The following is a 23,773-nucleotide window of genomic DNA, read 5'->3' as shown; positions in this document are numbered from 1 at the left end:
TGTCGTCTGTGCTTAAGTCATAAAACTAATTATTTAGCAAACATTAATAAACAGTCTGAAAATAGTGTTTTAAAAATAAATTAAAACCATGTAAAATGACAATCGTGAGTATCTATTACGTGTTCGTGGCACATGCTCACTATAGCTTTCCAGTCCTATTGGATACGCTTATGTCTTAAAAAAAGACCGTAGACTCACAAGCTTGATCTGGCAGGAGTGATGATGTCACCGCCGTTAATTCTGTCAGTAAATATTTTTGAGTCACAGAAAACAGAGAATTTGAAAGTGACACACAATAAAGACACGACAAAATGGTTTATTTCATTTCACTTGTAACAATCATATTCTGAAAAATAAATTAAAATAATGACCTCTTACAACCATGAAATTATTGTTATTGATAAAGTGTTGTTTGAAATAATATATGTATCTTTGTATACACATCTTGCATGAATGTTTTTAATGTTATTTATTATTATACTATCTAGTTAGCTATGTTTAAGAAAGCCTTTTGTAGAATCTTCTGACTTAATCCTTTAGGAAAATAGAAACATTAAAACTCACAGATAATAAAAACCGATATCACCTTTACTTCTCTTGACAACCCTAGGGCCGCGTTGAACTGGTTGACGTATCATTAAATACATTCTGCTACACAGATCATCACATCTTTTTCTTAAATATAAGGTCTTATAAAAGAAATTTCATTATCATTTCAAAATAGGAGACTTGGTAGTTGTCGAAGAAGCGATTGTGTTTATTATTTATTTCTATAGGCCACTAGTGTTACAGCAAAATGGGACTGACAATATCGAGTGTTTTCACAAGACTTTTCGGCAAGAAACAAATGCGTATTTTAATGGGTGAGTCGAGTGACAGCTCATCGTTTTAGGACTGTGTAGCTGTTTTTATAAATTACGTGTTTTGTTTAGATTTTAAACAAAAAATGAATGTTAACATTTTAATTTGCAGTTGGCTTAGACGCCGCCGGTAAAACTACAATACTTTACAAGTTAAAGCTTGGCGAGATTGTCACTACTATTCCGACTATCGGCTTCAATGTCGAAACGGTGGAATACAAAAACATTAGTTTCACGGTTTGGGATGTTGGTGGTCAAGATAAAATTAGACCTCTCTGGCGTCATTATTACCAAAACACACAAGGACTTATATTTGTAGTAGATTCAAGTGATACAAAGAGAATCGTGGAAGCTGAAAATGAACTGGCTAATATGGTTTGTCTTGTTTTGTACAATATTTTTTATATTTCATGAATTTTATTTCATTTACATCATAATTACGTTTTAGCTCAAAGAAGATGAATTGAAAGATGCCGTTATCTTGGTCTTTGCTAATAAACAAGATATGCCCAATGCAATGACAGCAGCTGAATTAACAAACGCTCTAAATCTAAACAACCTTAGAAACCGCCGTGTAAGTATATCAGTAAAATATTTGCTACATATTTAGTATTTGGATGAAAATGACTCATAACACTTGCACCATTCCAGTGGTATATTCAAGCGACTTGTGCAACACAAGGCCAAGGTCTCTATGAGGGATTAGACTGGCTCTCCAATGAACTTGCAAAGAAATAGGTTCTAGATCTAATCAGTCACTGGGAACAAAATTGACATTCCCGAAATGACTGAAACCTTTCCATAATGAGAATGCAGTTCCAGTAATACTGGATACAAAAGACTACTATTATATCTAATTATAAACTTTATATGTTTAAATGGTCTTTTTCCACAAAACATTGTTAACTTTTGACTTTATACTTGCATTTTTTACATTATATTCTCATCCTGATAATGCAATTGTAACTTAATGTAATCAAGAACTATAACCTTTTCAAATTTGAAATATAAAGTTATGTATTTCAATGGATTTTCTTAAAATTAATATATAAACATAAAAATTGTATCTAATTGTTTTTATTTATCTGTTCAACATTAAAAGTCTTTCCTTGTATTTCTTATCATTTGATAATTTTAAAATGTTTTGTTGGCATGTGGAAAAAGGCCCACATTTTATTTATTTAAGTGTAATTTTCAAGTAAAGATTCTTAGTTTAGTGGTTTCATTGAGTTTGAATTAATTTTTAGTGATTATATTCTAAGCATCTTATAAATGTTATTTTGACATACAAGGAAACTGAGCCATTAACAAAAAACAGTCATTGCTACTTTATTTTTGAACATTTAAACAGTAATTTTGTTTTTTCAAATTATTAAGCATACTTTTAAATTGATCCTATAACCAATTGGAATCAATAGTGTTATTTAGTTTTTATTTGTGTATACCAGTTTTACTCAAAATGTGCTCCTTGGAGCTCTGGGACTCTGCGAAGCCTTCCTGAGAGGTTAACAAAAGTAGGTACTGATCAAAATTAGTATATAAATACCTTTCTACAATAACTTATGAATTGACACCACATGTCACTATGTCTTAAGGAATTGCAAGTGCAACTAGTGTTTAATTATTCTAGGCCCTAGAACAGTGTTTCCCAAAGTGGGCGATAACGCCCCCTTGGGAGCGTTTGAAACCTAGGAGGGGGCGATAAAGAGCCCAAAAAATGGGGGGGCTTTGAAATTAATTAAAGTAATGAAATTGTGGTTTTTAAGTTTTAGGGCTAAATAAAAATTAGGGGCGCTCTGAAATATAATTGATTTTCAAAGGGGGCGGTGAAAGAAATGTTTGACAATCACTGCCCTAAAATAATTCAATCTAGAATCCAGGGTTCCATTAAATATGGAGTATTCCCAAAATCATTCCGTACTCATAAAAGTTTGAGAATCGCTGGTGTACACCATCCAAATAACTGCTTTTTCATTGCATGATAGTTTCTGTTCTATAGTTTCTGGTTCTTTGTCATAATATTGCTTAAAATAGTGTATAATTAGTTATTAGTTTCTTATTTTGTTCCAAAACTTTGTCTATCATGTGTGGTTTAGATGTATCAGAACTTTTGTTGGGATATAGTTTTTTTGCACTATCTTACATTTAAAAACAGAGTGTAGACAATAAATACCTATATCAATTATGCATATTTTATAATATAGGTTTATTTAAAAACATTAATATCATGCACAATTATAAAACACTACAGTATGTTATGTCTCCATATATTTTTTTTAAATTAATGTATATATGTTGTCAAATAACCTTTCGGCAAAATAATTTATTGTTAATATGTAATGTGATTGTGAGTCCTGCTTATAAAACTCCTGTTTTATATATTGGAGATGCATTGAAGTGGTAAATAAAACGCTAGGTGTAAATAAATTTTGTTTTATTTCTACGCATACAAAAGAGTATGATTTTGTAATCAATGTATTGAGAACATGTAAATTTGTGTTTTGACTCCAGTGATATGATTGACACATATAGTCATCCCTCACATTCTTTTCGAAAATACAGAGACAAATGAGTCAGTCTTAACAATAGTTAAGGTAACATGTTCAGTATCGCTAACCACAAGTTCATCTTAGTATAAAAAAAAATTATGTTAAAAGTACTTTGTATGACACATTAATTATTTATGGCTCCATTTAGCCTTACGTTTTTCTACAAAACTCCTAATACCCTCTTGTCCATCATCCATTTCAGTATTATTTATCATTATTTCCTGGCCTAATTTATATGCATCAAATATGTTAAAGTTTATTTGTTTATAGAAGAAATACTTTCCCAAAGTGATTACTGAGCGACTCTTCAGTTTTATCTGATCAATTATTTTTGTTACTTCTTCATCTAGATTTTCAGGAGGCACTACTTTTGTTACAAGACCACTCTCGTAAGCCTCTTTAGCATTAATAGGTTGTCCTGTAAAAAAGCTAACATTGAGAATCGTAAAATACTCAATTATATTACAAACAGGTTATGTTACTAATATTTAATTTTGAAAGCTAAATCATGCTAAACTGCAAGTGATAAATACATCTAATTTAAAATAAAAATATACCTGTTAGCAACATATACATTGCCCTAGATTTTGGTACTGATCTCGCTAATGGTATCCCTGGAGTTGAGCAGAATATTCCAAAATTAGCCCTGTGACACAAAAATATGTAAAAGATTTTAACACTAGCTTTTGCCCGTGACATCGTCCGCGCGGTATAAAATAAAATTTAGGAATGTAACCTGTGTTACAACCAGTGATATATCTTCCTAATAGTAAAATATTTTTTTAAGTCAGTCCAGTAGTTTGTGTATATTTTTTATATCCAAAAATATAAATCTTTCCACTTTATAATATTAGTATAAATATAATAATCTGAGAATATTGATAGATAAGTATTACCCAGGTGTAGAAAATTTGCTTGTGTCTGAACAAACAATCATGTCACATGATGCAACCAATTGACATCCTGCAGCAGTTGCAAATCCATTTACCTTTAAAGTTTATAAAATTAGTCATACATGTGTCATGAATACAGAAGATACAAAAAATATTTGATAAAATTTTTACTTTTACCTTTGCTAGTACTGGAACAGGACTATCTATTATTGATTTCATCAGATCAACGGCTTTCTTAAAAACTAGTTTATGTTGTTCTTTTCCATCAATAATTTGCTGTAAAAAATATTATAGTGCTATTTTTATTTGTATGTTATCTATACATATGTATAAAATTGATGTATGTAATATTGAAAAAAATATATATATTTCATACACATTATGTATTTGCGTGACGAAAAAATCAATTTTTAAAATCTGTCTGTCCATCTGTAAGGTTGCGTTTGTCCCAGGTAATCTCCAGAGCGGGAGGAGTGATTTTGATGGGACTTTAATGTGGTACCTTACAGTAGTTGATGAACGTGGGCATATAAAAAGCTACTTTTTTATTCTGCGTTAACATCTCAGGCCATCGGTAGTAGTGAATAAATCTGAAGTTATGTTCTTTTTGTTAAACTTTGTGTTGGATTCTTATTGGAGTTCCACCAATTTTTATATTTCTTACGTAAGGACACTACCGCATAGCGGTTTAGCTGATTTTGCATAAATTTACTTACTAATTCTTTTAAATTGTGTCCTGCTGAAAAGACATTACCCTTTGCAGATAGCACTATAGCTCGTAAAGATGTGTCCTCTTTATTTGCGTTTATAGCTTGTATTAAGTTGCTCATCATGTTAATTGATAGTGAATTTCTGCGTATTAAATAAAGATAATTAAAGAATATACTACAGAATTAACTTACAACATTAAATATACTAACTTTGTTTTCTCATGGTTTAAAATAATCTCTCGAGTGCCGTCGTTTTCATTAGTTATTATGTATTCATTATGTGTATTACGAATTCTTATTGTTAAAGGAGTAAATAATTGTTTCTGCAAAAGTAAAATACAGTAGTTATATGTTTCAATATCTTTATATCAAAAGTTTTATCATAGGATAAAAAGAGGTTACATACCCGAAATGCTAAGAACATTTTGTCGCTTTAACTTCTATCTAAACTTCTTCGCTTATCTGAATAATAATAATTCAACAAAACTTGTTTTCAATATTTACATTTCAAAATCAAAATGAATCGCTTGACAAGTGACAACCAAGTGTGTTACCATTAAAAAAATTAACCACAAACCAAGGTGAACCAAATGTTGCTGAGAAAATATTTCCAATCTAATCATAAAAAAATACAATTAAATTAATTTTACATAAATGTAAGCTTTGGTATTTTTCTTAATTCGGGTTACGGTGTAAAAATAACAAAAAAAAAAAATTAAATTAAATAAAATGTATTTAGTATCTTCTATTTCTAAACGAGTCCTCGGAGTCAGACTCAGAATTATCGGCATCCATATACTCAACACCTTCATCTTCTGCCGTTATAAGGTTGATGACAGCACTAAAATGTAAAAAATGCATTCAATAAAAAATTTTGAAAAGTTAAGCAGTTTCGGTGATTATTTTTTAAATAAATGTTTTTTTGTTTACATAGGTAATTTTAAAATGTATGCCAAATGTTAGAGTGCCTCAATTTTTTTAAAAGTTAACATGGGTCTAGAATAAGGTTTGTTAAAATATCAAAAACTCACTCAATTACTTCCTCTTCAAATCTACTGTGATATGAAGATTGATCTGTTGTAACTTTGCGAGCTAACACCAAGTCTAGTAACGATCTCAATTTGTGCAGGATGTCGGCGGCTTCTTTTTTCACCTTTACCGTGACTGTCTTTATTGAAAAACAACATTCGTCTGGGTCTTCATTTTTACCTAAAATAGTAACACTGAATTGATTAGTTTGACTTTTATAAAATAACAAAAATAAAAAAATAATAGCGGCCACGTAGAGATGAAAATAATCTGGTCAATATCGGGAGTCAACTATATAAGAGATGGCAACATTACTTCTTTATGGTCATAAAAATTGTAAATATAAAAGCTGTTAAAAATTAAAAATTGCTTACCCTCGCTCACTACAAACTCGCCGAAAAAGAGAAGAGGTAGAGTATATATTAATGTAACTTCTAACAGAAAACGTGAGGTAGATCGTTGTTTAAGCCAATACACCAGCCAGTTAGCTCCAGGCTGGTTACACAGCGGTCTATTATTAGACCTCGGGTTCTTCGACGACGCCATTACACTACTGGGATGGAGAGATATGTTACCTTCTTCGGGAGTATATACTTTGAGTTGTGCGGGTCGATGCCTTGAGTGCATGTTTCTCCATCTAAAAAGGTTAAGACATTTAATTTGTTTATCACACTCTTTACTCAATTACTACATGATTGTTTTCTGTAAAAACTTGATATTTTTCGATTGATAAATGCAATAAAATGTGGCTTAAGCGATGATTTACTCACTTTATTTTAAGGAAATCTTATATAGAGGTATTTTAATAGATAACTGACCTAACTGTAGCTATATTAGGATAAAGTGCTGCCGCAACGATAGCTTTGAAGAGGCTCATATTATTGGCGTTTCTGTTCTCATAGCGAGATTTCACATCACCGGAGGCAAGGAAGCCCATCTGCTTTAGATTATCACCCAACTGCTTCTTCATATCGGCTAATAGTTCTAGAGTATTATTTGATAAGAAGTTTGAGTAAGCGAAAGAATTTCTATGTTGTCGCGATCTGCATCGTTCCCATTGTAATATAGCCTCTGATATAGCAACATGGTCGCTAGGCTCGCCCAATGTAAAGCTACGTTTCACCTCATCAACTTCTGCTTCTTTGCCTAAAATAATTGGGTAGGGTAATTAGAGCACGAGATAGAGCAACACTTGTGCGGTCAAAAAATTTTTAGCTTAAGTTTCCATTTTATATTTAGGCGAATCTATATTAAAAATATGAAATTAAAATAATTAGGCGTTATCAGATTATCATTGTTAGCGGACAGTTTTATAAAGTAACTTTATCTAATCTAAATAAATAAATAAAATTACTTATCTATATATCACTATCAAAAATTACATTTCTTTTTTACAATGAATAAAGTGGAGCCTTTACTATATTAACCAAAACACTAAACACCGAAACAAAAAAAAATCCACTACCGACCATACATTTTGTTTCTTTCTTTAAAAGACATTTTATATGTTAAGAGAAAGACAGGAATATTAGAGACTTTATCATCTAGGTTAGCTTACCAATGACGAGCTGGAAGGGATCTTTGAAGCTCCATACAGCGGCGACGCTGGCGGCGCGGTCGAGGCAGCCGAAGAGTGTGGCCAGAAGAAGCAACTTGCCAGCTGCGGGATGCAGCGGCAGTCGTGCCAAGTGCCAGCCTAGAGGCGTCAGTGTCTCCCACGCGTCCAGCGCTCCACACCTTCACACAAATGTTCAGTAGAAAACGTTTATTACGACATCGGTTATGAGGAAAAAACAGAATAATAATAATAAAAAAACTCACAAATACTTACTGTTGCAAATGGTTAACAGCCCATTGTACAGTTGAAGGTACAGGAGGCGAGGGCATCATGTTAAATGCATCAGCTGCTAACCCAAGTCTTAATCTCTTCACAGTAAGCACCGGTTCTAACAGATTGCTCCTCTGTAACTCGGGCAGCAGACGTTCAGGAAGTGTGGAGGCACGGTATGTAGTCATCATGTGGTAACAAATACCAGGCTGGCAGCGGCCCGCACGACCTCGTCTGTCAAAACAGATTCACTATAGATAAAATGCTATCCATAGTCAAGTGATCAAATAAAAATGACTAAGTCTAGTTAAGTTATTTACAACTTGACTGGTAAGTGTCTAAATGAACTAAATGAATAAATATTTTGTCAGATTTCACTAGTTTGTCAAATAACCTTACTCTTACTATATGCGAAAGTTTCGATGGATGGGTGTTTGTTAGAAGGTATCTCTGGAAAGTCTCAACGGATCTAGATGAAATTTCGCACAGATGTAGAATATAGTCCGGAAGAACATCGAGACCGTAGACAGCTAGTTTATAAATGGCATTGTTTGATGCTTTGGTCATTCTTTGAAGTACTTCTTTTTTTTTAAATATTTTTTTTTATATTTAACTAGCTTTTACCCGCGACTCCGTCCGCGCGGAATAAAAGAAATGCACACAAGATAAAAAAAGTTCCTATGTCCGTCTCCTAGTTCTAAGCTACCTCCCCATCAATTTTCAGCTAAATCAGTTCGACCAATCTTGAGTTATAAATAGTGTAACTAACACGACCTTCTTTTATACATATACTAGCTGTCGCCCGCGACTCCGTCCGCGCGCAGTTAAAAAAAAAATGAAAAATAGATGTTGGCCGATTCTCAGACCTACTGAATATGCTCACAAAATTTCATGAGAATCGGTCAAGCCGTTTCGGAGGAGTACGGTAACGAAAACTGTGACACGAGAATTTTATATATTAGACTAGCTTTTACCCGCGACTCCGTCCGCGCGGAATAAAAAATAGAAAACGGGGTAAAAATTATCCTATGTCCTATTCCTGGTTCTAAGCTACTTGCCCACCAAATTTCTGTCAAATCTATTCAGCCGTTCTTGAGTTATAAATGGTGTAACTAACACAACTTTCTTTTATATATATAGATAGATAAATCGGCGCTTGACTACAATCCCTCCTGATGTTATCTATTGATGATATTGATGGAACAAACTTGCTAAATAATTTGTTTAGTAGGTGCTTTAGTCACCACTATATACAGAGCCATGAATCACCTCTTCTTAAAGAATTTTGAGACACTAGTAAATAATTAAAATAAATTACCTTTGACGTAAGTTAGCTTGTGAAACCCATTCAGACTGGAGCGTTGATATTTTATCTTCAACATCAAATCCGTTCAATTTAATTCTTCCGCAGTCAATAACATATACTATATCATCTATAGTTATTGAAGTTTCAGCTATATTTGTTGCTACAATAACTTTTCTAACATTATCCGGTGGTCTTTCGAATATTCTATGTTGATCTAGCGACGGTAGTTTTGAATGTAAGGGGTAAATTTCATAGCGTTCCTTTGGGAATAGATTACTTTCGTTCATCAGTCTTAGAAACTTTGATATGTCTCCGATGCCAGTTAAGAATATCAGAACAGCACCAGGATCTCCCCTGCAGATACGTTTCAGAAGTTCTAGAACTAGATCTAGATTTAATTCTTCAATCCTCGAGTCTTGCAGTGTTTTGTAAACATCGTAATCGAGTTCACGTTTCTTTGATTCTAACCAACCATCTGTAATAATAATAGCACATTAATTAAAATTAGTGGTCGCCTATTGGTTGAAATTCGACCGTAATTACAAAAAGGTGCTTTTTTTTAATTTTTGATAAAAAGAAATTTATGCATTTCTTTTCCATATTAACTTTAACTGCGTAATTTCCTTCAAAAGGGATACAAATATTTCGCTCATGTAGTAATGTAATGAAATTAAAAAAAAAATGATAGAGAAATACACATATTTCAATTTAACTCGTTTAGTAGCAATGATTTTAAGTTATCATGTTTGTATAATGATCATAGATAACTATAAAATCTCTGCCTATATTAAGTTTTTTTAATCCCTTTCTATTACTTTCAATATCTATCTTCTTTGATAATATTAGCCAAGTATAGTAATACATACTAATTTCCGCTTTATATTTTATATCTTTTTCCATTTCATCTGATTGTTTATGCCTGTTTCCATATCGCTTAGACTTTGGCAGCTTCCTTTGTCTATTGGTTGTTTCCGGAAGTTTATACTTTGTCATGTCCAAAATATCTTCTAAATACACATCTTTAACAGGATATGCTATCCCCTCTATTTTCATCACAGGACAATCATCAAAATAATGGGATAAAGTTTCAGCGTCTAAAGTAGCGCTCATTAATATCAGTTTTAAATCTTGACGCCTTTTTAAAACCTGAAATAAATTATACTCATGTTTGGAATTCATAGGCAATGTTAATTTGGGATTTTACTTTCATCATGATATTTTTTCTTTAATTTCTTATAAATACACTTAAATTAAAACACCTTAGCAGTCATCCATTGACTATGACACATGTTAAGGAGGCGGAAGGGAATCGACAAAGTGAGACATTGTGTGACAACGGGTTGGGGAAGATTCACAAATATGACATTTTATTTATATACTGTTTTTTAATTTCTCAAATGTGTATATGTAAAATTGAAAAACATGTGATATCACACTAGGTAGGAGGGTCTAACAGATGTGATAGGGACGGGGGAAGGGTAAAAAAATCATGAAATTCGTGTAACGTAATTTATGGATGGTCCCTTTGAATTTTTGCTTTGTAACTGAAATAGTTATGTTGGAACATGTTAATTATTCTAGGTTACCTGTTTCAACATGCACATAGATATATCAACATGACAGTCCCTTTCATGGACTTCATCTAGTATTATATGACTCCAATTTGTCAGACCCTGATGTACTTCCAGTTCGACAAGTAGCACCCCTGTTGTGCAATACTGGATGCTGCCACGAGGTCTTTCTTCTACTCTGAAACATTTTATATCTATCTATGCACACTATGCAGTACCAACACCTAAATGTTATACAAATTAAAAAAATAAGCTAGTGAGTATACTATTTTTATAGAGGATCATAATGTAACAAATCATGTAATATGTCGGTGTATTTAAATATAGGATAAAAAAAGACTAAAGATATTACAGATTAACCAGGAAATCTGGGGCTCAGCAGCCCTCATTGACACAAACACTATCTTTAATGTATCTTTAATATATCTAAATGTATTATTTATCACCTATTACTATAAACATAAAAAAGTATGTGTCGTGGGTTTCCTGACGTAAAAAAAAAAGGTATTCAGAAAAAAATTACATACCTCTCTAACCGAACAGAGTAGCCTACAGAATTTCCCAAAGCATCACACCTCTCCTGAGCAACTCTAGCTGCAAGAGATGAAGCAGCTATTCTCCTCGGCTGAGTCACCATTATTTTAACATTAGCACCTTTACCATTTGTTATCGCATCATCTAGGATAAGTTGCGGTATCTGAAAGAACCATCATTTCAAATAAGGATGTAATCTGACAAAGTATTTTTATTTACATTTTTAAGCACTAATATCATCATCATCAGCTCACTATAATTCCACACTGAGGGGCTCATAGCATACCCTAAATCAGGGTTGACTAGGCCATAGTTAACCTGGCCAAGTGTGGGTTGATTGACTTCTTTTTTACAGATATATGCAGGTTGCATCACAATGTTTTCCTTCATCATAAGACTTCAGATAAATGTACATATGAAATTCAAAACTGGAAAAACACATTGGTATATGGCGGAAATCAAACCCAGGACCTGCAAATTACAAGTCAAGTGCTTAACCCTTGAGCCACTGACTGTCTCACTACTCCGGTACTAATAAAAAAATAAAAATAAAAAAATAAAAATCATTTAATTCAGACCATTATAAGTCCATACATTGTTAGTAAAATAATACTTATAACTATGTTAGTAAAGTTAAGATTAAAAATTAAATTAAATTAAAAGTGAAAATTGACAAAATTATTAAATAAATACAAATTAAAATTAACAAACTTAATAAAACATTTAATTCATAAATCTGCGTCGTTTCGAGGCACCAGGTACATGGGTATGTATATGTACCCAGTGTCTCAAAACAACACATTCGGGCTTATTGCCTATAACCATCAGGATATTGTTAGTGCTCGCACGAACCCTACGCATCAGTGAGGCTGTCCGTTTGCGGATGACTGATGAAAAGTCATCCACGTGTGCATCCGCAAACATACCTGATGCGCTACAGTACCGCGGGAGCCCCAACAACATCCTGAAAGCATTATTATATTGCACTCGGAGAGCATTGTATGCCCGCCGCGTATATCGAACCCACAGGGCACAGGTATATAAGGACTGGCAAAACGCCTTGAACAAGGTTACCTTAACCTGTGCGGTACAACGGTAGAACCTGCGGGCCAGCATATTGCAGCGAACAGCCAACGCTCTCCGTTCCCTTTCGATATCTGCATCGTCTTTAAGGTGCTCAGTTACAATATGGCCAAGGTATTTGAACTCCGTAACCCTCTTCAGTGGAACACCTCCGAGCGTTACAGGTGGCACATAATTAGGTTTTTTCTTTGCTGCCTTAAAGACGAGCAGTTCACTTTTTTTAACATTATATCGGAGCCCGTGAGATTCAGCGTACCTCTCACAGATGGACAACAACCGCCGGAGAGCAGCGATCGATGGGCTCAATAGCACCATGTCGTCAGCGTAACTGATGCTGTTCACACAGTGACCATCAATCGAGCAGCCGACACGTGTACTACCGAGTGCCTCGATCAGCTCATTAATATACAGGTTGAAAAGCGCCGGTGAGGTTAAACCCCCCTGCCTCACCCCGCATTCCAACCTGTATTCCTCCGACAGTGTGTTTGACCATCTTACCTGGTTGGTCTGGTGCTGGTACCAATGGGAGAACAAGTCCACGTAAGGTCCCGGTACGCCCGACTGCCTCATCTTACCCCACAACAAGTCGTATCTGACCAGGTCGAAGGCCTTGGAAAGATCGAGAAACACTGCATAGACAGGCGTATTCCTCTCCGTGTAGTATCCTACCACATGCTTAAGCGACAGGATTGCACACTCGGTAGATAACATCGGCCTAAAACCGAACTGAGCATCACTAAATTTCAGATGATTACTCACCTGCCGCTCGAGCACTGCATCGAGTACCTTCGCAGTTATGGTTGCCAAGGAGATCGGCCGATAGTTATTACAATCCGATACGTCGCCTGTTTTGTTCTTTAAAATCGGGACAACGACCGTTCTCATTAACGCCCCGGGCAGATACGAATGTCTGATACAGAAGGTATACAAGAGCGCCAGCAACCTAGGCAAATGCGGACCAGCGTGCTGAAGGTGTTCAATGCTGAGGTGGTCATGACCGGGAGACTTGCCCTTAGTCATATTCTTTATGATTTTAGTTATTTCCTTCGCTGTTATCCGGGGTGGTACTTGTAATGGTCGACTTGGGTCCGCCACCCCAGCATCAACACCCACACTTAACTGTCCAAGTGATTGTACCCTGAAATGGTTCTTGAACAGATTAGCAATCCTCACCGGCTCACACTCGCCATCAATGCTCACTGGGATACCAGCTTTAGGACTCAATTTCTTTGTTTGTTTCCAGAAACCTCGGAAGTCTTTTTGCTCATGTTTTGTAGCAAGAATATTCATTTTTATTTGCTCCTGATGGTTTTGACAAAATTTAACCTTATTTTTGAATAGTTTCCTCGATTCTACCATATCCCTGTAAATAGTTCCTTCCCGAGGTTTCCCATTCCATACCCAGCAAAGAAATTTTTGTCTAGCCACCTGGTGAGCATTGCGGACGTGCTTGTTCCACCCCATCAATGGTCGAATACTTCTATGGTTTGTTCCACACTTTTTACTAAAATTATCATAACAATTAATAGAGGCTTCAGTTAAAACATTAATAATACACATATATAAATTATTTATCACAGATTGATGATTCACATTAGTACACATATTATCACAACATTTACTTAATTCTAGAGGAAAATCTATTAATTTCAATTTATCATTACAATATTTAAAATACATGTCAATTTGATCTCCTGTGCGTTCACCCCATATAATTTTATTTACATTACTAATAGTAGGCGGAATAGTTGTGGGTCTAACCCTTTCAAGATTACATTCGACCTCCAATGGAAAATGATCTGACCAGAAAACATCGTAATGTATTTTTACATTTACTACTGTCCGCCACGCGGCCATCGTAGTTAAACAATGGTCGAGCCACGAACAGGTACTATGCGCATCGCTAGTATAAGTATATGATTGAGAGTCAATACCTAGTATCTCAATGTCCGCACATAGCCAATTCTGCTCCGCACAAAAGCTTAACATCTCATTCCCAAATAATTTGCCAGGGTGAGCATTAAAATCTCCTAACACATATATAGATTCAATATTTTCATTCTCAACTATAGCAGATATTTCGCTTAGGCATTCAACAAATTCACATAAATTATCAAGATCGTTTGTAGGCATATATACATTAAAAAATAACATAGACCGGTCCGCGACACACACTTTGATCGCGACAATACGCTCACTAACACAGGGGATCACAGACACCGATTGAAATGAATCATTTCTCCATAGAAGGCCTACGCCACCGTAAGGACGGCCGCGCAATAACCCACTGCTAATGTCCATCGCCGATTTACCAAAATAAGAAAAATCTTTGTTTATCAACCCCAACTCATGTATTTCAGTTGGTAACAGCCAGGTTTCTTGGAGAGCTATTATATCCACCTGCTTACTCAGTATCCGTATGCAATCCATAGATCTCTTTAGACTCTTACAGTTGAAACTCATAATTTTATGTGTCTTATTGTTATTTTTGTCCATTTTGAGTAATTAATTTCTGTTCATCCCTAGTTTTCCAATGGTTATTAAACTGTACATACCTGCGGAAAGATACACCACAAGGCCATAAATTCTCATCCATAAATATCGATAATTTATCTTTTGGGATCATAAACTTGTATCCTCCGTAATCTTTTTTAAATTTCATATTTACTTTCTCTAATTGCACATCAACACCGGTCTTGCTCATAATATAATTAGAAATATCCTCCGTCTGGCATTTCATATCAACATTATATATATAAAATGGTATTCTCGTATTTGCCGCTTTAAATGTATTGTAATGACTATCCGCTTTTCCCGTCATCGCAGTGAATCTGTTCTTATTACGCTTTCGTTGCACCAGGACCCAATCATCATTTTTGCAAATTTTCATATTACTCGCACTCGTACTCGAACCCGCTGTCTCCGAAGCCAGAGGCGCGCGCGCAGCCGCATCGGCATATGAGTTGTTGCCAGGCTGACTCACTTCAATTCTCGCCGGGCGCGATGCTACACGCGCAGGCGACACTGCAGAACGTTTATCTCCCGAACCGGTTTCTCCGGTCAGCCGCTCAGTTGGACGCGAAAGTGAGAGATCGTAATTACATGCTCCCTTGCGTGCGAGCGAATCAGATGACAGTGAATGAGCAACCGGGCGTTGAGTCATCGAGTTGTCAATGCAAGAAGTATTAATGATATCCGTTGATTCGGTTTGAAATTCTTCCGTTGAAATATGCGGACGACCAATTTGATTTAAAACCATTTCTTTCGTAGCGTAATTTTCTTTTATAAATAACACATTATCTTGCAGTTTAATAATGTCCCTTAACAATCTCGTGACATCTACATGATCAAATGTGACCGGGGGAAGACGTTGTAAGTCCCTTGCCACAAAAATAGGTACCAAGTCAGGGTCTGTTTCTTTGATCACACATAGAATATCTTCCATGTCTCGCTTATTTTTTCCTTCACCTTTCCTATTTACTTTTCGAGAAGTAGTTTGTACAGACTCGAAAAGTAATTTTTTTGCCTGTGTGATTTCATCCGTCGTGAACGCAGTAGAACACAGACGAAGTATACTGTCTTCGTCCATTACATCAGCTTTATTTTGCACAAAAGCCAATAGCTCACAAATAACTATGTTACAGTTATTACACTTCACGATATCCATATTGATGTACTAACTACGCGGAGCACCTGTACGTGCGCACACGGCAACGACCGCGCGATGACAGCGATATAATGTATTGAAATAATAAGCATATAATGTATTGAAATAAATCGTACCTGCGTTGATTTTCCACTTCCAGTTTCACCACTTATGACAATAACTTGGTTATTGTTAATAAGATCTAGTATATCTTTAGATTTCTTATATGTTGGTAATGTTTCACGAAATTTCATGAAATTTTTGTATTTTGGTTTTGTGATCATATCTTTGTATTCCTCTTGAAAGGAAACATTTAGATCACTGGTATGTTCATCTATGTAGTTTATAGTAATACCTTTAGATAAACTTTCCACAAGTTTATCATCAAATGTTCCCGTTATTATATCTTCATAAGCATATTTATAAGATTTTGAACTTCTAAGTGATAGTTGTTTTTCATTACTATCAAAGTCCATTTCATCTTCACTGTAAATTGGAATAAAGTCAGGAAGAGATGATGTGCTTGGTTCATTAGAAAATGTATCAGCATCTTTTTCAGTTTTTACTGGATATGGAGCCTTAAATTCATCATATTTCTGCTCATTACTAACATCTGTAATATCAGGAACTTCTGTTTTTATGTTCTTTGTCACAACATGAGAAAATGGAGTTGTGACAATATTTGGTAGCTTAATGTCTTGCTCTTTAGCAGTAAATATTATTTGTTTCAAATTGTTCTTAACTGAGGTTACCACAGGCTGAGGTATTGTAAGAGATATCTAAAAAATAAGTAACTTTATAACTAAGTTTAGCGTTGTCCAATGTTAGAGAAGGGACTAAAAATGGATGGTATAGTTGGGTACTTAACAGTAAAGCAAAAAATAACTTTTTTTTAAATCAATCACTTTAGAATAGAGATAAAGCAATTAAAAAAATATTACATTTTCAAACATCACAAGGTAAACGCCAAATCTTTTGTGTTGTATTTAAAAGCACCTAAAATACCAACGAATTTCTAAAATAAAACTCTATTGTACAAACATTTTCATTTTTCTTTTTAGACTCTATTTGAAGGTTTCTATAATATAATCCGATTTCTCGTCCCTTTAGACCAGGAGGTCGTTTGTTTCGGTTATTCTTCCAGCCTTGATCACGTCTATTCCAACTGTTACGAGACATGTTTTCTTGTATGATAAGCCACTATAAATTGAAGAAATATCTTAATTTTATCATCGATCGATTACTAAGTTTTGTTTTATCAGTCGTTAGTTTGATCAGTATAATATCTATTCTTAAAGATTGGTTTAGAGGCTGAATTTATTCACAAATCAATTATTTATTTAAACTGCGTTAAAGCCGGCCATTCCCAATCCAAGTTTTTAATGAAATTTTGTGATTTCAATTTCATATTTCACTTTGATTATTGATTTCAAATTTCAATCAAATGTCAGTGTCAGTGCTTGTTAGTCAATCATCAGCTCAGATAAAGAATTATATACTTGGTCCTAGGCTCCTAGGTCATCAGTTTCAAACAAATTAAAAAATCAACGAACAACAAGTGTTGCTAGCAAATTTGATTTTATTGTTGGTTTTAAGGGTCTTTTCCTTAATTTTACACATATGGAAATCAAGTATTAATGTTAATATCCAGTTTTTAATTAATCCAAAATTGTAAAAAAACCCTTTTATTTTTGCTTTTTGCTGTCCACAACAACGGAGAGCGAATGTTACTACTTTATAATAATGACATTGACATTTAACACAATACAATATGTCATCGTCGTTGAATTGAATTAATACTCATAAATTTTTGACTAATTTAAGATATACAATTTTACATAAAAATGAATATTTGTACTTTTATATATAGTACTTAGGAACTCTAATGTTAATAAATAAGTTTATGCAAAAATGATACTAACTTTTGTCTGAAATTGGCTATATTTTGGGTGCAGATCAGATTGACAAAACTATCAGTTACTATTTCTTCGCCATGGTAAATATAAATGAAAATTATAAGTATAAAGACCTCGTTGGACGCGTAACGCTTTAAACTATTTAATTTAATAAAAAACGTATTTTAGGAATTCAGGGCTTTAATATGTAGAGGCCGAAGGAAGAAGATTGCTATTCTTATATTTATTTTAGTTTTTCTTATAAACGCTATGATATTCGTTAGCTTCGAACTATATAATACGATTAAAAGACGTCACAAAAGTCCATGGTATAAAAGGTGAGTAAAAGATAATTGTAAGCATTTTGTTTTGCTGATGTTGTTAACAAATAATGTGAAACTTTTTATTTCAGATTGCACTATGACCAGAATTCATATGTAGATAAAAGTGGCATGAGAGTTATAGTGGGGCACTATGTTGGTGGTAATTCTGGAGGTAACTTATCACAAGGTAAATATTATAATAATGTGTAGTTTACAATACTTTTTTCACTCTGTTAACCTCTGTGAATGGCCACTGCCAAAGTACTAGTCCAGAAAAAATTAAGAAAACATAAATTTTTTAATGTTTTTATTAACTAATGTTTCAACTGCATAATGTGTATGACCTATGCTCATCAGTGGATGTAGTTAATTGACATTTCAGTAGTGGAAAGTCAGTTAGTTTATATTATAGTTTCTATCTTCCAGAAACAGTAAATGCTAACAACTATGCTCCAGTCCAAGGAGCAGGTGAAGGTGGGAGACCAGTCCAGCTTTCCCCAAGAGAAATTATAACAGCAAGAGAACTTTATACACTGCATTCGTATAACATATTAGTTGGTGATAGAATCTTTATTAATAGAAGTCTTCCTGATGTTCGAAGTGAGAGGTATTATTTTCAATTATATAATTTTATAATGTGTATTATACATACCATAGTTGAATTCAATGGAAGTGAGAAGTTATGTTTACAATTTTCAGTGGCTAACAATCTCATTGTAAATGAATTATTTTGAAAAGTTTGTGTTTAAATTGATTATGACATGTTTGTTTTTAATAACTCTGTGATACAGCTTTAGTAAAATAAAATTGTATAGATTGGTTTGTTATAACTTCACTTTTCTATTGAATTTGACTACATATTGTAAACAAATAGAAAAATTATTTACTACTTAGCACACTACATTTATTTAAAAGGCTGTTAAAGACAAAATGTGTTATAAAACATTGCTGGACATTAGCAGTCTTATCAAGTATTGTCTTGAGTGTTATTTTCTATGCCTAGGAATATATTCCATTAATACAAACAGAAATTACTACAATAACAGGGCCACTAGGCCTAATAGGTCATTTATAAATGGTCTAACTATAATTTATATCGGACTACATCTAACTGTATTCAAAAACTCTTTTGTATTTTGATATTAGTCTTGATTTTTTTCTATATTTTAAATTACTTCTGATTTTAGCTGTAAAGACGTGCAGTATAACATTGAAGATCTACCAACAGCTAGTGTGATAATAGTGTTTCACAATGAGGCCTGGTCCACTCTGATGAGAACTGTGATGTCAGTAATATTAAGGTCCCCTTCAATGTTATTGAAGCAGGTAATTAAGCTTTAAACTATTTGTTCTTGTTACCGTAGAACTTGACTGCTGTGACACTTATTATAGTCTAAGATCCCGCTGCAGGATTGGTGCGCTCATCGACTTTTTGTTTAAAACCAAATTTTTATGTTTATTTATAGTTAAGAGAATATATATTTACTAGGGTGCCTATCAAAATTTGGCCGCCATTATTTTTAAAAAAATTATTTTAAATTGATTTTTGGTAAAAAATTTCGTTTATTTATTTTTTTAATAAAATAACGTCTACATAACGGTAATTAATATCAAGATTCTAAAAAATCACGGTTGCCGTTGCGCACCTGGCCGCACCTCTTTGCAGCCAGGTGTAAACAGGTATGATTTCGATAAATTTATACGTCTATAACCTATTTTTATTAATTATATGTCAAATTAAAGCTAATTTTTTTCTATTAATTATCATATAAAGTTGCTTAATTAAATCTGGCCGCAAATAAGGGTTGCTGGCTGTTAAAGATAATAAATATTTAAGGTAGAGTGAAAGAGAGTTAGCGCGTAACATCATTTGTCAGACGAGGACAGCGATTGCCGGCTGTGCGACGCTTTTAAGCCATTGCGCATGCGTCGAACGTTAGTGTTCTCAACCACCGGGGAGTAATAGAGACGACTTATAATAAATACTCCAAAAAATATGTAATTTTTTTCAAAATGACAAATTTAAAAATTGCAACAAAAAATTAATATTGATTTGATATATCGACGGTCTAGTTAGGAATTTGTCTAACTCTGAATTTTTTAGAGGGTGATTTTTTTAACATTTTGATGAAGCAATAATCCAATTACAAATTATTTGAATGATTCAAACTTAAATATTATATCTCTATTAGATATAAATAATTTTAAATGGTTTTTTTAAATGATAATAAATTTTGAAGTAATTGTTTTTTTCGTACAAATAAAAGATTCTCTAAAAAGGAGTTAGATAATGTGCTAATTAGAACGTCGATATTTAATATTAATTTAAAAAATAAAAAAATAAAACCAAGGTGACTTAAGTAAAAGAAAATTTTATTGCGAAAGTATTATTCAAAAATTTTATTAGATTTTATTCAAGTATTTAATTGTCCTCGTCTGACAAATGATGTTACGCGCTAACTCTCTTTCACTCTACCTTAAATATTTATTATATTTAACAGCCAGCAACCCTTATTTGCGGCCAGATTTAATTAAGCAACTTTATATGATAATTAATAGAAAAAAATTAGCTTTAATTTGACATATAATTAATAAAAATAGGTTATAGACGTATAAATTTATCGAAATCATACCTGTTTACACCTGGCTGCAAAGAGGTGCGGCCAGGTGCGCAACGGCAACCGTGATTTTTTAGAATCTTGATATTAATTACCGTTATGTAGACGTTATTTTATTAAAAAAATAAATAAACGAAATTTTTTACCAAAAATCAATTAAAAATATTTTTTTTAAAAATAATGGCGGCCAAATTTTGATAGGCACCCTAGTAAATATATATTCTCTTAACTATAAATAAACATAAAAATTTGGTTTTAAACAAAAAGTCGATGAGCGCACCAATCCTGCAGCGGGATCTTAGACTATTAACACTAGAGGTTGTCTGCAATTTCATTAGCTCGGAATTACAAAAAAATAGCCTAAGTAACACATTAGCTGCCATCCAGTAAAATTACCATCAAAGTCGCTTCAGCCCAAACTTAAAAAAACTTTTCATTATAAGTAATGCAAAGACATTTTGTGTACGATATATATTTTTTTTTTCGATATACTGACACTTCATTTTTTTTTGTATAGATATTGTCTATATTTTGTCAAGTCAAGATAAAACATAATATGTATTAATATGTCACTGCAGTGAAATTCTACTATTATATCATACTAATATTATAAATGCGAAAGTTTGGATGGATGGATGTTTATAATCATGTATCTCCAGAACAGGTAAATGGATCAAGGTGAAATTTGACATAGATGTAGACCAAAGCCTGGTACGCACACATAGGCTACTAATTTATGTTTTTTTATTCCACACGGACAAAGTTGCATCTGACAGCTAGTTTTTGATATTTCTTCTTGTTCCATTATGATGTCGCAACTAATTTATCTTATATCTTATGCTATATTTACAGATTATTCTAGTAGATGATGCGAGTGATAGGAAATATTTAGGTAAAGAATTGGAAGATGCTGTCGCGAAACTAGAAAACGTACAAATTTTGCGCAGTACTCAGAGAAAAGGTCTCGTTGGTGCTAGGTTAATGGGTGCAAGATCTGCTGTTGGAGATGTTTTAGTATTCTTAGATGCACATTGTGAGGTAATGTATTATATTTTTTCATCCTGACATATATAAAATAAATGGATTTTAACTAAATAAAAACGGCTACTCTTACAGACTCTGACTTTATCTGTTGTCGGTACCGACTAGTTACAAGCCGATCAGGGCCTCTTCTGGGTATCACCAGATGAAGTTTAGCTGTTTTATTCTTTATTATAATGTCTCATGAAAGTTTAGACAGTTTAGATTGTATATTGGAAACATTTTTGTTTTCTAGGTTACCCCGGGATGGTTAGAGCCATTGCTAGAAAGAGCGGGCAGCGATGACGTTTTCATTTGCCCTCATATCGATCTTCTATCGGAGGATACTTTTGCATATACGAAAAGTATCGACGCCCACTGGGGTGCGTTCAGTTGGCGCTTACATTTTCGTTGGCTAATGCCGAGCACTGAGGTGATGAAGCAAAAAGCAGAACATCCCTCTAAACCCTACCCGTCGCCTGCGATGGCCGGAGGTCTCTTTGCTGTCACAAAAAGTTTGTTTTGGAGATTGGGCGGGTATGATGAGGGTATGATGATTTGGGGCGCAGAAAATTTAGAACTATCCTGGAGAGCGTGGCAATGCGGGGCCAGGGTCGAAATAACGCCATGTTCACGTGTCGGTCATATATTTAGAAGACATAGTCCTTACAAGTATCCCGGTGGAGTATCCAAAGTGTTGAATTCTAATTTAGCTCGAGCGGCGACCGTGTGGATGGACGAATGGGCGGATTTCTTTTTCAAATTCAATCCAGCTGTCGCAGTAATTCGAGATGAGCAAAATGTAGGGGACAGAGTACAGCTGCGCGAAGACTTGAAATGTAAGAGCTTCGAATGGTACTTGATGAATGTATGGCCTCAACATTTCTTTCCTACTAAGGACAGGTGGTTTGGCAGAATTCGCAATGACAAAGGTGGTTGTATCGGGGTAATATCCAGTACACCAGGTCTAGGTGGGCCTGCCTCGAAAGTGCACTGCGGCAGTGACTTAGATCTCGACAGTCTCGTAGTATACACACCTGAAGGCAGAATAATGGCCGACGAAGGATTATGTTTAGAACAAGGAAATGGTAGAGCTGTATGGAAAGGTTGTAGTGATAGTAGAAAACAAATTTGGAAACAAAAAGGTCCGAGATTGAAAACGATGGATGGTCTTTGTTTAACTTCTATAATAAATAGCAGCTCTAATGTAACAGATAATCCGTTAACTTCTAAGAAATGTGTGAAAAGTGATGAACAAATATGGCATTTCGAAAGAGTTCCCTGGAGATGAAATAATTTTAAATATCATGGAACATATCAAAAGGTTGTATTAGTGGTAAGGAACCAGTTTATTGCTTTACAATGATTTGCAATTCATTATAATAAAAGTAGTTATTTTTAGGTAACACTATTATATATTGACTACAAGACAAGGTACTAACTTTTTCCATATTTGTCATAAGACTGCAGGTGTAAAGAAGTATATCAATGTTATATTACCCACTTATGAAATGAATCTAGATCTAGACTGATTTTAGTTTACAATCTTTTTATGTTTTGAACGTGAGTAATTTAATTTGTGTGTATTAAATAGTGCCGACCACAATACTCGTAATCAAATTTGAAAAATATAGTACTTAAAAAATAACCCAAAGAAATAACTTAATGATACATAAGAAAATTTAGATTTCTTAGGATTTCATCTCAATCTCACAAGAATGTCAATATCTCAAATAAAACGTTCCAATCTACACAATTTACTTAAACTTATATTTATTTTTATTTTTAATGAAAAGTGATTGGATAATATAGTGCAATTACATTTTTTATTTGTTGCACTATATATAAAGTTTGCAATTTATCAATAGTTGAAAATATTTAGGCCATGTATTGGATCACGGGATAATA

At 33.8% G+C, this 23,773-nt stretch overlaps 4 protein-coding genes across 4 annotated transcripts; 2 read left to right on the top strand and 2 right to left on the bottom strand.

The window, feature by feature from the left end:
* Positions 1–611: 611 nt before the first annotated feature.
* Positions 612–1,844, top strand: LOC106720955 (ADP-ribosylation factor 2). Its single transcript, XM_014515761.2, has 4 exons — positions 612–863; positions 973–1,235; positions 1,309–1,434; positions 1,512–1,844. Exons 1-4 carry the CDS (start codon positions 797–799, stop codon positions 1,596–1,598), a joined length of 543 nt encoding a protein of 180 aa, XP_014371247.1. The 5' UTR covers positions 612–796; the 3' UTR covers positions 1,599–1,844.
* Positions 1,845–3,201: 1,357 nt separating this feature from the next.
* Positions 3,202–5,452, bottom strand: LOC106720981 (enoyl-CoA hydratase domain-containing protein 3, mitochondrial). The gene is made up of 7 exons (XM_045681289.1): positions 5,419–5,452; positions 5,223–5,335; positions 5,019–5,154; positions 4,480–4,578; positions 4,306–4,397; positions 3,967–4,055; positions 3,202–3,827 (listed from the first exon to the last, which is right to left on the bottom strand). The coding sequence occupies exons 1-7, from the start codon at positions 5,434–5,436 to the stop codon at positions 3,538–3,540; spliced, it is 837 nt and encodes a 278-aa protein (XP_045537245.1). The 5' UTR covers positions 5,437–5,452; the 3' UTR covers positions 3,202–3,537.
* A 271-nt stretch (positions 5,453–5,723) lies between these two features.
* On the bottom strand, positions 5,724–17,383 carry LOC106720937 (ATP-dependent DNA/RNA helicase DHX36-like). Its single transcript, XM_045681199.1, has 12 exons — positions 17,051–17,383; positions 16,147–16,788; positions 11,274–11,443; positions 10,762–10,924; positions 10,042–10,321; positions 9,188–9,650; positions 7,873–8,103; positions 7,600–7,778; positions 6,860–7,187; positions 6,416–6,678; positions 6,044–6,221; positions 5,724–5,853 (listed from the first exon to the last, which is right to left on the bottom strand). The coding sequence occupies exons 1-12, from the start codon at positions 17,186–17,188 to the stop codon at positions 5,748–5,750; spliced, it is 3,141 nt and encodes a 1,046-aa protein (XP_045537155.1). The 5' UTR covers positions 17,189–17,383; the 3' UTR covers positions 5,724–5,747.
* Positions 17,384–17,828: 445 nt separating this feature from the next.
* On the top strand, positions 17,829–23,517 carry LOC106720924 (polypeptide N-acetylgalactosaminyltransferase 3). The gene is made up of 7 exons (XM_045681261.1): positions 17,829–18,005; positions 18,094–18,242; positions 18,317–18,414; positions 18,654–18,834; positions 19,415–19,553; positions 21,698–21,883; positions 22,122–23,517. Exons 1-7 carry the CDS (start codon positions 18,003–18,005, stop codon positions 23,154–23,156), a joined length of 1,791 nt encoding a protein of 596 aa, XP_045537217.1. The 5' UTR covers positions 17,829–18,002; the 3' UTR covers positions 23,157–23,517.
* Positions 23,518–23,773: the final 256 nt, after the last annotated feature.

Source organism: Papilio machaon, chromosome 15 (assembly GCF_912999745.1).
Source record: "Papilio machaon chromosome 15, ilPapMach1.1, whole genome shotgun sequence".
In the NCBI taxonomy this organism is placed as follows: Eukaryota; Metazoa; Arthropoda; class Insecta; order Lepidoptera; family Papilionidae; genus Papilio; species Papilio machaon.
Note: the sequence above shows the minus strand (reverse complement) of the source record. Positions and strands in the feature narration are given on the sequence as shown.

Coding starts and splice junctions, on each gene's coding strand:
- LOC106720955 (XM_014515761.2), top strand. CDS start 797: ATGGGACTGACAATATCGAGTGTTTTCACAAGACTTTTCGGCAAGAAA. Junction 1,236..1,308: donor AAAATGAACTGGCTAATATG/GTTTGTCTTGTT, acceptor ATTACGTTTTAG/CTCAAAGAAGATGAATTGAA. Junction 1,435..1,511: donor ACAACCTTAGAAACCGCCGT/GTAAGTATATCA, acceptor GCACCATTCCAG/TGGTATATTCAAGCGACTTG.
- LOC106720981 (XM_045681289.1), bottom strand. Junction 4,398..4,479: donor CTGTTCCAGTACTAGCAAAG/GTAAAAGTAAAA, acceptor TAAACTTTAAAG/GTAAATGGATTTGCAACTGC. Junction 3,828..3,966: donor AATGTATATGTTGCTAACAG/GTATATTTTTAT, acceptor GCTTTTTTACAG/GACAACCTATTAATGCTAAA.
- LOC106720937 (XM_045681199.1), bottom strand. CDS start 17,188: ATGTCTCGTAACAGTTGGAATAGACGTGATCAAGGCTGGAAGAATAAC. Junction 10,925..11,273: donor TACTCTGTTCGGTTAGAGAG/GTATGTAATTTT, acceptor AAAATGTTTCAG/AGTAGAAGAAAGACCTCGTG. Junction 6,222..6,415: donor CGAGTTTGTAGTGAGCGAGG/GTAAGCAATTTT, acceptor TTACTATTTTAG/GTAAAAATGAAGACCCAGAC.
- LOC106720924 (XM_045681261.1), top strand. Junction 18,243..18,316: donor AAAAGTCCATGGTATAAAAG/GTGAGTAAAAGA, acceptor TTTTTATTTCAG/ATTGCACTATGACCAGAATT. Junction 21,884..22,121: donor TCTTAGATGCACATTGTGAG/GTAATGTATTAT, acceptor TTTGTTTTCTAG/GTTACCCCGGGATGGTTAGA.